The sequence below is a fragment of the Homalodisca vitripennis genome, unplaced genomic scaffold (genome assembly GCF_021130785.1).
Source record: "Homalodisca vitripennis isolate AUS2020 unplaced genomic scaffold, UT_GWSS_2.1 ScUCBcl_7693;HRSCAF=15486, whole genome shotgun sequence".
Classification (NCBI taxonomy): domain Eukaryota; kingdom Metazoa; phylum Arthropoda; class Insecta; order Hemiptera; family Cicadellidae; genus Homalodisca; species Homalodisca vitripennis.
In genome coordinates, this window is record NW_025783810.1 from 4,167 (window position 1) to 18,174 (window position 14,008).

Consider the following 14,008-nt stretch of genomic DNA (forward strand, 5'->3'; position numbering starts at 1 on the left):
ACGAGGTTAAATATGTGGAAAAGTGAACTAATACAGGCATGATAATTGATTTTTATGGCAACCATTGAAGCTCAAGCCATAAGGACGCAAAATTGAATTTTTGCCTTAAGAAAGGGGAATCCGTTAGTACAACCGTGGAAAACGAGCGTGTTACCTACAAAATTGAGCAAATTTGGAAAACGAGACTGCAACAAATGTCGTTGTTGGGACAAGCACCCAATTGGAAATAATGCAATTGAAATATGATAAGCTCAGGTCACCAAGGAATAAGTGGAGCTGCTAACTCACAGGAATAGCGTTTTAAAAAAGCGTAAAACGAGCTTTTTAAAGTAATTAATAAACCAAATGGTATACACATAAATCTGAAAGAATGAGAGGACACAAGTATTTATGATGTTCAAAGCAATAGGGGAACTTTGCACTGCCAGTTAGAGAATTTATAGCCCTTTCCTTCCCCTCCCTTTTTTGTATTAACAAGGACAACTTACAGTGGCTATAAATTCCCCATATGAAAATCCCTAACCAGTGGTTAGTTTCTCATGATTTTATTTGGACAAAAATTTAATCAATTTCACAAAGTGTTTAATATATGGAAATCTACTTATAGCTACTATAAATCAATAAAAATTGCATAGGAAAAATGATATAATGAGAAAACCTCAAAATTTGCATTCTTCAGAAAAGCAACCAATTTTAACGAACATGTAGTGAAGGTACTGAGTCGGACTCTAATAACAACCCTGGGATTGAAATTTTGGTGTGGATTTGATTATTTGTCGCAGTGTTACGATCTCTGAATTGAGAATCTACCAGTCTGTAGACCAGGGGTGAGGGGAATTGAATTCCAAGGAGTAATATTTGTATTTGTAATACAAGGTTTCAGGTATCACGTGGCACCTCCCATTATCCATACCTTCATAAGACATAGGAACTGAGTCTGCCTCCAATTGCCTTCCCTTCACATAACAATATGACAAGTCCCTTTTTACATGAAGTTTGTCCTTTAATGTGTGCGGGGATCTACTAGTTATATTACAGATAAGTTCCGTAGGTCATCTCTTTTTTTACCCAAACTCATGATAACCGACCTGTTCAGCTACTGCGAAACGTATCAATCATGAACTTTCCTGATTAGTGTTCTAGCATGAAACTGGATCTTGCGTGATATTTCTAGGTATTTTTAAGACTCTGTAGCCCAAGATTACTGGAGTTACCTTTTAAATCACGTAGTACATCTACTGTGCACATGTACACAACATCGTTCAAAATTACTCTGTTGGCGTGGGATTTAGATAACATTGTCATTGTTTCCCGGATACCTGCAACAAGCAAGAGGAGACTTCATGGGTTATTACTGGGCAACAATGAAAGTTCAGCAATTCACTAACTTCGTCCGAAGTGAGGAATCATGTATGGTGTCACTTCCTTAACGATATCATATACAACCAAATTTTCAAAAAGTGGCAAGGCGAACAAGTCTGAGCATGACTTGTCGTCAGCAGAAGTGATACTCGTAGAGTTTATTTATCTGATTCGGCAAAGGCTTGGAAAACAGGTAACCTTGAAATATCGAAAGTAATTGACTATTTTAGAACTAGCGAAGGTAATTTTCGCCATTGATCTTTTATAGTACAAATTTAATGTGGGGGGGAATAAACCAGTTTTTTACTAAATGGAAATTCATGGTTTTTCGGCTATGGCTGATACCCTAACTAAATTCTTTTGAAACAAACCCTTTTCTTAAAAATATATTTCTTTTATTCTAAGCCGTTGTAACTTATTTCAAAACCAATGACAGAACAACGTTTTTCAGCCTTTAAAGTTAGGGGTCTACCTAGACTGACCAAATCGTTAACAAGAACGAACAGGCGTTTTCGTCACACATAAGTTCTAAGATCTGATCCCTAGATCAGGGTATTGCATGATTTGTTCAGAAGTTAAATAATTTTGAAATAGTTTTAGCCTCAGCCAGTGTTGATGGTCAATTTAAAATTTTCCATAGGTTTACTCTTAGAAAAATATCTCTTCAACGCAGACAAACCCTCGTTTAACTTGAGGGCCAATAACGTTTGTGAGTAAAAAATCCTGATAGTTGACTTAGGTTTAATATTCACTTGTTTTAAATGTCATGTTTTTGAACTTAAGGATCTACTGGCAATGGTCAACAAACCTTAAATTTGACTCCAGAAAAATTTCAATCACTTTTTACGCTGATAGTATTTTTGTTGTTCATGTGGGAAGATGATAAATAATTTTAAAGGTAATGTAGTATATATGCTTTACAATTGCTTGTTACTTATTCCTCTCGAAAAGTTGTGATGTACTCTTTTAGTATTTGAATAATAGCAATAAACTGTGTACATTTTTGAATATTCAAACGATACAGGTACAAACCAAGTTTGGCAATGTTTTTCTTCTGATAACAAAATTTGATAAATATTTACAAAAGACTTTATTTTATCTTTAAAAAGTAAATCCGTAAGTGTTTTTACTCTCGCTTATTGCGGGGCTAAAAATAAAGATTTGGTCGGTCATTATAGGACTGTTGCTAAGATCTTAGAGGACTGAAAATTGAGTAATATAATACAGGCATTATCAGGAATTAAATAATGTGTCCGAAATTTCCTTTTTGGAAATGAAACAAACTATTGAATCCTTTACAAAAAAAAGAAAAATAAATAAAAAATGTTATATTTTACATAAAAACTAACAAACACAAAGAAAGTTAACTAATAAGACCGTTTTAAAATAAGCACCTTTTTTTTTAATGCTGCGCCCATTGGATGAGAGCTTTCTTTCCATAGCGTCAAACTTGCTTCCCTCATGTCACGGACAATTCTTTCCTACCCCCCCGTCCTGTCGAACGATGAATGTCCAAAAAACACTTTTACATCTAGGTCCATAAACTCTGTTTTAGACATCAATATCTCTGCTTGTGTTTCCCTCTTTGGACGTCAACTGGAAAGAAGATTTAGAAACATTTTTTATTGTTTCCTTCTCTACTTAAAGAAGTCATATTGTTAAAACATTCTATAAGTGAATCACCATAAATTAAATACTACTCCAACAGCAAACATTCAATCGAAACGAAATTGTCACACGATCTTTAGTGTCTCCTATATACAAGTATCAATTAGTTTCTGATATAAACTACGATTGTTTCTTATAAAAATAATTTTCGGGTGTGTATTAAAAGATCTTTAAATTTACATTGGAATTATTATGACGCCTTCGAACGATTGGCAAGGTAAGCCATCAATCGACCCACCACAATCGCTGGGAATAACACTTTGCTAGGAACTGCATCAGCGCATAAGCCGTTTGCAGGACTTTTTGCGGTCACCAAGGGTCGGAAATATTTGAAGAAGTTGAGGAGACGAGCCAAAGCCAATTGCTGCGCCGCCCGTGTTCATTGATCCAAAGTCGTGCAATTTCCCTTTCCCCCCATACACACAATAACTGGAACACACCACTTTAGTTAAAACCATTTTTAAAAATTTTGGTTTGATTTTTAATTCTATATATTTATAAATTACAAAATAAAGTAATTAAAATAACCCCTAATATTCAAAACGTAATACAAACCTTTCTGGGGGAAAATTTATTTGCCTCATGCTGGTAGTAAACGAAAACTATCGACCTACAATCGTAGTGCCTAAAATTGATTATTTGCTATCTACCTCTGGTCCTATCCCCTGGATATTTGGGAAAGGATTTCAGTATTCAAACATTCACAGATTTCCACCAATTTTCTGTGTTCACATTGCCCATTCATGCCTACAAATTTAATCTTAACGTCATATGTCCCTTACCCTTCTTACAAACCTAAAACTACCCTCCTCCTATTAGTAACTATAAACTTGTGAGACAAAAGGTTGTTACGCTGAAGATCAAACAGATATTTGAAATCTGATTGCTGGTAATTCAATTCAATTACATATTCCGGATATAATTGAAAATCATAAGTTTTTCAGTGCCGTGTGAAAAATTTGAGTTATTTCTGGAGAGACAGATTTTAGAAAAACTTTCTAGGATACTGTAATATAGATATGTATAAAGTCCTCAGATGTGTGATGAACTAGAATTTAATATATAAGTTAACAATTTAATTAAATAAACAAATAATAAAAAGCTGTTTTTATATGAACAATAGGTGACGTGCTGAAGAAGTTCAACTAAAACAGAGCCCAAGGTTTTAAACGCATAGCGCACACAAAAAAACTGAAATGTACTTTCGTACACAAGTCGCCCAGACCACATGAAGTAGCAAACATCTACTGTGTGCCCTTCATTGTAAAATTATACAAGGTAATTAATGCATCTGAGAACCGAACCTGATTACTAGATTCTCAAACGCAATTCTTTCTATTTTGCAAATCTCAGTCATGTTATACCACATCCAAATCTTCCATCGTCGTCTAATCTATAAATAAAAATGAATCACAAAATGCGTGTATTAATCGCTAATCACGGGGGAACGACTGGAACCAATATTTTCGGTTAATTCCTTTTCTAAAATGTTTCATTGAAAATCCATGGAAGGTTTTTTAATTAAGCAAAAATTAAGAAAAGTTACCTTGAAAAATTTTTAAATTAAAAAAATGTATTTATTAAAATTTCATAATCCCAAATTAAACTGGCACTTAAACAGCTGTTTAACCTTCAGTTTTAATGTCCCAAAAATTGGCTGAAACATCTGTTTACATTTAAATATGATGAAATATTAAGTAAACAGTGATTGATCATAATACAGATTAGATAGTAAATATGAAGTATAATATATCAAATTTTTTACTCCAGATTGCGCCAGTGATGGATTTAAATCTTATACAATAAAAATGAATAGCAAAATGTGTTGTTGGTAAGCGCAAATCTCGAGAACGGGCTGGACCAATTCGGTTAATTTTTTTTGTAAAAGTCCATTAGAAATCCGAGGAAGGTTTTTTACGAAGAAAAAAGTTAAGAAAAAGTTACCTGGAATATTATGGAATTCAGAAAAAATTGTAGATTTTACGTTCATGATTCAAATTAAACTAGCACTAAACAGCTGTTGACAGCTATGGTTCGACAAACTTCTGAAACATTGTTTTACATTTAAATTTTATCAACAATAAGTAAACAGTGCTTGATCGGTAGTGTAATGCAGATAGTAAATATAGCATGAATAAAAACACGTCCAGGTTGGGCCAGTGACGAAGTAAAATCATCTAATGCATTAAAATACTAATATAAAACTAAACTTAATGAACAAAGTTATGAATGTTTTCACGTAAGTTACTTTAAACTGGTGGGCCTTCCTTGACATTATAATGATATTACATTTTAACAATGGCTTATGGAAAAACATAGAAATGAATACTAACATGCCTCAACGATTCATTCTTTCCCTGGCTACAGTCCAAAAAAACAAGTGTAACGCAAAACTTCAATAATGATTATTTTGGAATGTTGCATAACCTTAATAAAGGATATTCCTCTTAAACCGAAAGTACATAAATAGGTAGACTTCCCCCTAGGTCGTAATAGGCTTTTCAGTCCTACTTATGTGTGTATTTTCTTCATCAGGACAAGGCAAACTTAACTACGACAACACGTTTTGGGACCAAAATAGATTTCCGACAACTAGATAATCGAACGTATATAGTAATTTTGATCGAGGCAATATGGCAAGCTCAACTGTGAAATAGTAGGTAAGTGAATTTAAACGATCTGAAGTAGGCATCCTCGGTCATATATATATATATATATAAATATATATATATATAAAAATATATATATATAAATATATATATAATATATATATATATATATGATATATATATATTCTTCGTCAGAACAACAAGGCAAACTCTACTATGGTACTGGAAATATCTTAAACCCTGAAATATATGACAAGGACTGGAAATGTACGCTTTTTTGACCGAAGTAGGTTTCCGAGACCTATGTGATCCGAGATTTGTGTTTTCTTGATCGGGATGACAAGCCAGGTTCAGCTGTGCGTTTTATGTATATAATTAATTAGAACCAGAAATGCTACTACACGTGCCAAACCAGATGATAATAATAATTAAGTTAAACTCTGATACTATTTACTATAAACTTTAATAATATCTACCTGATGTATGCATACTTTACGTTTATAAAAATTTTGTATAGGACTCCCATCATATTACATCATAATTACTTTTACTAAGTTAATATAAGGACCGCTTCTAAATATTGCGTGCAAAGCCGCGGGTAACAGCTAGTTTAACATAAAATAAAATAACTAATAATGTGATATTTAATAACACGAATTAGCTATGTTTAATAATCAATTCTCACGACAATAGCAGCTTGAAGAACTTCAGGGCTTGACTTGGCTGATGGATACCTCAGTGGTAGAATCTGTCAAAAGGTCTCTTAACAATGAACTCGAGGCTTTAAGATGACATTTCACTGCACTTATTTTCTCCTGTAAAATAAAGAGTTATCACACCTTTGCAACATGTAAAAACTGATAATCAACTTTCAATTGGAGTTAAGTGGATTTAATTTGGCATATTATTACGGATAGTGTTATTTGACATAGTTCTTAATAATTAATAATGCCTTGTTACGTAATACTAAAACATATATAAAAATAGTTTGCTCATGTGTTATGCAATATTATAATATTGTATTGTGTCTGTTCCATATTATGTGGAACAAAATGATGGTATATAAACTAAGTTTTTTCTTAAATAATTTTTCCACGTATTTAAAATTTTTACGTTTTGAACCATTTCTATGATTATTTTTAGCTAGATTTATAATCTATTGCAAGTGTGTAAATGTAATCTATCTACGTAGCATCACGAATATCGCTTTAATTTTTAACGCATCTTTATGAAACGGTATAAACCACGTTGAATTATGAGTGAGTATTTATTTTTTTATAGAATTTAGGATCGTTTGTTTGATTTGTATTAAGCGCCGGATTACAGAGGTTAGAAAGTAGGATTCCTGATTCCGGTGAGCTAGGAATGTTTATAAAAAGTAAGATTTGTGTGGGACTAAAAATTAACTGTAAAGTTTTTCTTAAGAAAAGCATGATGAAATTCTTACATTATATAACTTACAAGTTTGTATCCAGCTTTGCCTACAGTAAGGATGCAATCGTGTAGTTCTCTGTGGCTGAAAATGTACTCTGCAGGATCGACGTACATTCTGTCCTCTAACAAGAAAAAACAAAAATGCAATAAACAATGTATGTCTTTTACTTTTCCAAATTTATATCACTATATAACTCTTGTTAATACATACATTTTTAAATTATTAAGTATTGTATTTTTACTCACAGTTTATAAAAAACGAAACTAACAAAACTGTTATTGTTTCAATATTATATCTTGCAAGATCGACACCGTGAAGTGTACCTACTGTAGTTTTGACAGTTATTGACGTCACATTGGGTAGCATATATTGTGAAAGTTAGATCCAGCATTTTGTAAGCTTCAGTTTCTTAATATCACAGTAATATAAGCTGATTTGCGTGGTACAATGATTAAATTATACATTTCACGACAATAACTAGTAGTCCAAAGCTTCTCCCTAATTAACTTTTGGGAAACTGTCAAATGACATTTAGCAAGAATAATAAAAGATAATTTTATGTGTAACAAAATTACTGGCGTCTCCCAACGTTTAGTGGGAAGGCTCAAAAGATTTAAAGGAAAAACTCATCGAGTAATACTCAAAACAAAAGTTTTTGAAGGGACAAAGCCGGGATACTAAGATATCTAAATATAAACCGGTATCGAAAATAACACTCGTTTTTTATACCTTCCATTAAAAACATGCAGGTTGGAGAATAAATAAAAACATTGTAATAAATTATTATTAACCATTAACATATTTTAATTGTAAACACATTTATCATGCTGTGTTGGTATTTTAAATAAATGATCTGATTAAAACAAAGTTAAAAATTTACAGAAATCTATGTATGGCATAGATAATCTATAAAACACAACACAACACAGAACATGATTTTTTTAGAATAGTTAGTTTGCTTACCATTTAAATGTTATGGATTACTAAAAACTATCGTTATTATTGCTGTCATATTAATGGAATTTAACCACACAAAATAGCGCTTACCTGGGTCAGGTAGAATGTCATTAAACTGACAGAATTTATATTCCGATGACTGGGTTTAAAAATAGTTTCTGGAGATTTCTCGGTTAGCATAAGCGCAAAGAAGGAAAAGGAATTAGAGATACTATTTAAATAGAAATAGTTAGAATCATAGTTTGTTGGACAAGATTTTAAAGATTGGAGGATGGAGAAGATAAAATTGGTTTTAGAGATTATAGTATCAGATGTTGGCCTTAAAGCACATACTGAAAAAATTAGAGATAGAAGAGGAAGTTTATACATTTAAAGTCATACCAGGCGGGATTCAGTTTTTTGATTCTTAAAAGTATCAGAAGGTTCTGATACTGGATTATGAAGAGACCCAAACGTAGGTGTGAGCAAATTCTTTTGGAAAGAGTTAATAGTCAAATTTAAAATAAGGTTATAAAATTGGTCTCGCTAGTATATAATGATTTATATACTGTAGTGGATTTTTTTTATTTTCTAAATTACCTTGCATTGTCGCTTCAGAAGTGATAAGAGTTTTGATTTGCCCTTTGCTCATTGGGTTGATTCTTAGCATTATAATGTAGTGTAGTTTGGAGTATATCAGAAGTAACATTTTTATCAGAGGTTTGATTCTCAATCTGTTCATGTAGTGTTGTTTCTGGTGTATCGGAAGTTACAATTTGCTCAGAGAATTTTTTTTTCACCCTCACCACGTACTGATGTTTTCTTGATCGTCTGCTTCATCATGCACTGTTGCTTTTGAATCTCTGGAGTCACAACTGATTGAGAGGTTTTAATTCTCAGTATCATCCATGCACTGATGTTTCTTGACTCTCAGCAGCCACACCTGGCTCAGAAGTTAGAATCTCAGATTCTTTATGTACTGGGTGCTTCTGGACTCACTGGAGCCACACCTGGCTCAGTGGCTTGATTGTCAGCATCATCTTGCACTGGTTGTTTTTTACTCTCAGTGGCCATACATGGGCTCAGAGGTTTGGTTCTTAAACGTATCATGAAGTTACAGATTCTGGTGTCTCAGAAATCACACTTTGTTTATAGGTTTGAATCTCATCCTTATCGTGTAGTGTAATTTCCTGGTGTATCAGAAGTCACAATTTTATCAGAGGCTTGATTGTCAGCATTATCCTTGTACTGGTTGTTTCTTGACTCTCAGGAGCTAAATCTGGCTCAGAGGTTTTATTCTCAGCCTCATCATGCATTGGTGTTTCTTGACTCTCAGCAACCACACCTACCTCAGAGGTTTTGGTTGCCAGCATCATCTTTGCACTGGTGTTTGACTCTCAGGAGCTAAACCTGGCTCAGAGATATGATTCTCAGCCTCAACATGCACTGGTGTTTCATGATTCTCAGCAACCACGCGTTGCTCAGAGATTTGAATTTTAGCCTCATCATGCTCTGGAGGTCTTTGACTCTGAGGAGAGACATACCCATGGTTCAGAGGTTTGATTCTTAACATTATAGTGTTTCTAATTTCTGGTGTAATCAGAAGTCTCAATTTTATCGGAGGCTTGATCGTCTGCTTCATCATGCAATCTTGCTTTTTGAATCTCTGGAGTCACAACTGACTGAGAGGTTTGTATTGTCAGTATCATCATGCACTGATGTTTCTAGACTCTCAGCAGCCACACCTGGCTCAGAGGTTAGACTCTCAGACTCAATTATGTACTGATGTTGCTTGATTCTCAGGAGCTAAAACCTGGCTCAGTGGTATGATTCTCAGCCTCAACATGCATTGGTGTTTCTTGACGCTCAGCAACCTCACCTACCTCAAAGGTTTGATTGTCAGCATCATCTTGCACTGGTGTTTGACTTACAGGAGCTAAACCTGGCTCAGAGGTTTGATTCTCAGCCTCAACATGCATTGGTGTTTCTTGACTCTGAGCAACCACACCTACCTCAAAGGTTTGATTGTCAGCATCATCTTGCACTGGTGTTTGACTCTCAGGAGCCACACTTGAGTTAGAGATTTGATTCTCAGCCTCATCATTCATTGGTGTTTCATGACTCTCAGCAACCACGCGTTTGCTCAGAGATTTGATTTTTAGTCTCATCATGCTCTGGGGGCCTTTGACTCTGAGGGGACATACCTGGTTTCAGAATGTTTGATTCTTAACATTATAGTGTAGTCTAATTTTCTGGTGTATCTGAAGTCTCAATTTTATCAGAGGCTTGATCGTCTGCTTCATCAATGCAATCTTGCTTTTTGAATCTCTGGTGTCACAACTGATTGAGATGATTTATTGTCAGTATCATCATGCACTGATGTTTCTTGACTCTCAGCAGTCACACCTGGCTCAGAGGTTAGAATCTCAGACTCATTATGTACTGGTGTTGCTTGATTCTCAGGGGCTAAAACCTGGCTCAGAGGTATGATTCTCAGTCTCAACATGCATTGGTGTTTTCTTGACGCTCAGCAACCTCACCTACCTCAAAGGTTTGATTGTCAGCATCATCTTGCACTGGTGTTTGACTCACAGGAGCTAAACCGGGCTCAGAGGTTTGATTCTCAGCCTCAACATGCATTGGTGTTTCATGACTCTGAGCAACCTCACCTACCTCAGAGGTTTGATTGTCAGAATCGTCTTGCACTGGTGTTTGATTCACAGGAGCTACACTTGACTCAGAGGTTTGATTCTCAGCCTCAACATGCATTGGTGTTTCTTGACTCTGAGCAACCACACCTACCTCAAGAGGTTTGATTGTCAGCATCATCTTGCACTGGTGTTTGACTCTCAGGAGCCACACTTGAGTTAGAGATTTGATTCTCAGCCTCATCATGCATTGGTGTTTCATGACTCCTCAGCAACCACGCGTTGCTCAGAGATTTGATTTTTTAGTCTCATCATGCTCTGGGGGCCTTTGACTCTGAGGGGACATACCTGGTTCAGATGTTTCTGGTGTATCTGAAGTCTCAATTTTATCAGAGGCTTGATCGTCTGCTTCATCTTGCATTGGTGTTTCTTCACTCTGAGCAACCTCACCTACGTCAGAGGTTTGATTGTCAGCATCATCTTGCGCTGGTGTTTGACTCACAGGAGCTAAACCTGGCTCAGAGGTATGATTCTCAGCCTCAACATGCATTGGTGTTTCTTGACTTTGAGCAACCACACCTACCTCAGAGGTTTGATTGTCAGCATCATATTGCACTGGTGTTTGACTCACAGGAGCTACACTTGACTCAGAGGTTTGATTCTCAGCCTCATCATGAACTGGTGTTTCATGACTCTGAGCAACCACACCTACCTCAGAGGTTTGATTGTCAGCATCATCTTGCACTGGTGTTTGACTCACAGGAGCTACACTTGACTCAGAGGTTTGATTCTCAGCCTCAACATGCATTGGTGTTTCTTGACTCTGAGCAACCACCACCTACCTCAGAGGTTTGATTGTCAGCATCATCTTGCACTGGTGTTTGACTCTCAGGAGCTAAACCTGGCTCAGAGGTTTGATTCTCAGCCTCATCATGAACTGGTGTTTCTTGACGCTCAGCAACCTCACCTACCTCAGAGGTTTGATTGTCAGCATCATCTTGCACTGGTGTTTGACTCACAGGAGCTACACTTGACTCAGAGGTTTTGATTCTCAGCCTCAACATGCATTGGTGTTTCATGACTCTCAGCAACCTCACCTACCTCAGAGGTTTGATTGTCAGCATCATCTTGCACTGGTGTTTGACTCACAGGGAGCTACACTTGACTCAGAGGTTTGATTCTCAGCCTCAACATGAACTGGTGTTTTCTTGACGCTCAGCAACCTCACCTACCTCAGAGGTTCGATTGTCAGCATCATCTTGCACTGGTGTTTGACTCTCAGGAGCCACACTTGAGTTAGAGATTTGATTCTCAGCCTCATCATGAACTGGTGTTTCTTGACGCTCAGCAACCTCACCTACCTCAGAGGTTTGATTGTCCAGCATCATCTTGCACTGGTGTTTGACTCACAGGAGCGACACTTGACTTAGATGTTTGATTCTCAGCCTCAACATGCATTGGTGTTTCTTGACTCTGAGCAACCACACCTACCTCGGAGGTTTGATTGTCAGCATCATCTTGCACTGGTGTTTGAACTCTCAGGAGCCACACTTGAGTTAGAGATTTGATTCTCAGCCTCATCATGAACTGGTGTTTCTTGACGCTCAGCAACCTCACCTACCTCAGAGGTTTGATTGTCAGCATCATCTTGGCACTGGTGTTTGACTCACAGGAGCTACACTTGACTCAGAGGTTTGATTCTCAGCCTCAACATGCATTGGTGTTTTCTTGACTCTGAGCAACCACACCTACCTCAGTGGTTTGATTGTCAGCATCATCTTGCACTGGTGTTTGACTCACAGGAGCTACACTTGACTCAGAGGTTTGATTCTCAGCCTCAACATGCATTGGTGTTTCTTGACTCTGAGCTACCACACCTACCTCAGAGGTTTGATTGTCAGCATCATCTTGCACTGGTGTTTGACCTCACAGGAGCTACACTTGACTCAGAGGTTTGATTCTCAGCCTCAACATGCATTGGTGTTTTCTTGACTCTGAGCAACCACACTTACCTCAGAGGTTTGATTGTCAGCATCATCTTGCACTGGTGTTTGACTCACAGGAGCTACACTTGACTCAGAGGTTTGATTCTCAGCCTCAACATGCATTGGTGTTTCTTGACTCTGAGCAACCACACCTACCTCAGAGGTTCGATTGTCAGCATCATCTTGCACTGGTGTTTGACTCTCAGGAGCCACACTTGAGTTAGAGATTTGATTCTCAGCCTCATCATGAACTGGTGTTTCTTGACGCTCAGCAACCTCACCTACCTCAGAGGTTTGATTGTCAGCATCATCTTGCACTGGTGTTTGACTCACAGGAGCTACACTTGACTCAGAGGTTTGATTCTCAGCCTCAACATGCATTGGTGTTTCTTGACTCTGAGCAACCACACCTACCTCAGTGGTTTGATTGTCAGCATCATCTTGCACTGGTGTTTGACTCTCAGGAGCCACACTTGAGTTAGAGATTTGATTTTTAGTCTCATCATGCTCTGGGGGTCTTTGACTCTGAGGGGACATACCTGGTTCAGAGGTTTGATTCTTAACATTATAGTGTAGTCTAATTTCTGGTGTATCTGAAGTCTCAATTTTATCAGAGGCTTGATTGTCTGCTTCATCATGTACTGTTGCTTTTTTAGTCTCTGGAGCCACATTTGCCTGAGAGGTAAGATCTGGGTCAGTATTAGTGTTATCCTCATCGGAATCTTGGTTCTGAAATGTCGAACTGGATTCAGAACTTTTATTCTGAGCAGTATTCAAACGGTGGATAATCGGTGATAGAATCAGTTGGATAGCGTGAAGCACAATAGACAATGAAGTCAAGAGATTACGTAAAGTGAATCTATCACGGATGGACTGGTTCGCAGACTCTGGCATCTCTGGTGATGTGTGTTCTGCCTCTGCATTGACATCAGTCTCATTGGGTTCAGAAGATCTATTTCCATTAATCGAAGTGGGTTCTGAGACTTTCAAAACTTGACCTGTAATCAGAGGATTAATTTATGGCGTTAACTTCATAATAAGAGTAATAATTCAGGGCATTTAGAACAAATGAGAAGTTGGAGCAAAAATTTCCTACATAGGAATTCTTTTTCGGGATTATCTTACCACTATAATATATATATTTACGGTTTGTGAAATTACTTAAGTTTTAAAGTAATAACAGTGCCGATGAACTAAGGAGGGCAACAGGAGTGGGCTGAAATCAAATACTGTTCACCGGCTTTTAAAAATATACATTCCGATGTTTCTTGTAATCTATATTATTCATAAATTTACTTATCTAGGGATAAATAAAATAGTGTGTACTATATAAAAATATAGTTATTCCTCGTTAAAATATTGTCA

At 36.5% G+C, this 14,008-nt stretch overlaps 1 protein-coding gene across 1 annotated transcript; it reads right to left on the reverse strand.

Moving 5' to 3' along the window:
• Positions 1-10,944: 10,944 nt before the first annotated feature.
• LOC124374263 (fibrous sheath CABYR-binding protein-like) lies at positions 10,945-12,239 on the reverse strand. The gene is made up of 4 exons (XM_046832510.1): positions 12,150-12,239; positions 11,891-12,052; positions 11,501-11,755; positions 10,945-11,352 (listed from the first exon to the last, which is right to left on the reverse strand). Exons 1-4 carry the CDS (start codon positions 12,237-12,239, stop codon positions 10,945-10,947), a joined length of 915 nt encoding a protein of 304 aa, XP_046688466.1.
• Between the last annotated feature and the right edge of the window lie 1,769 nt (positions 12,240-14,008).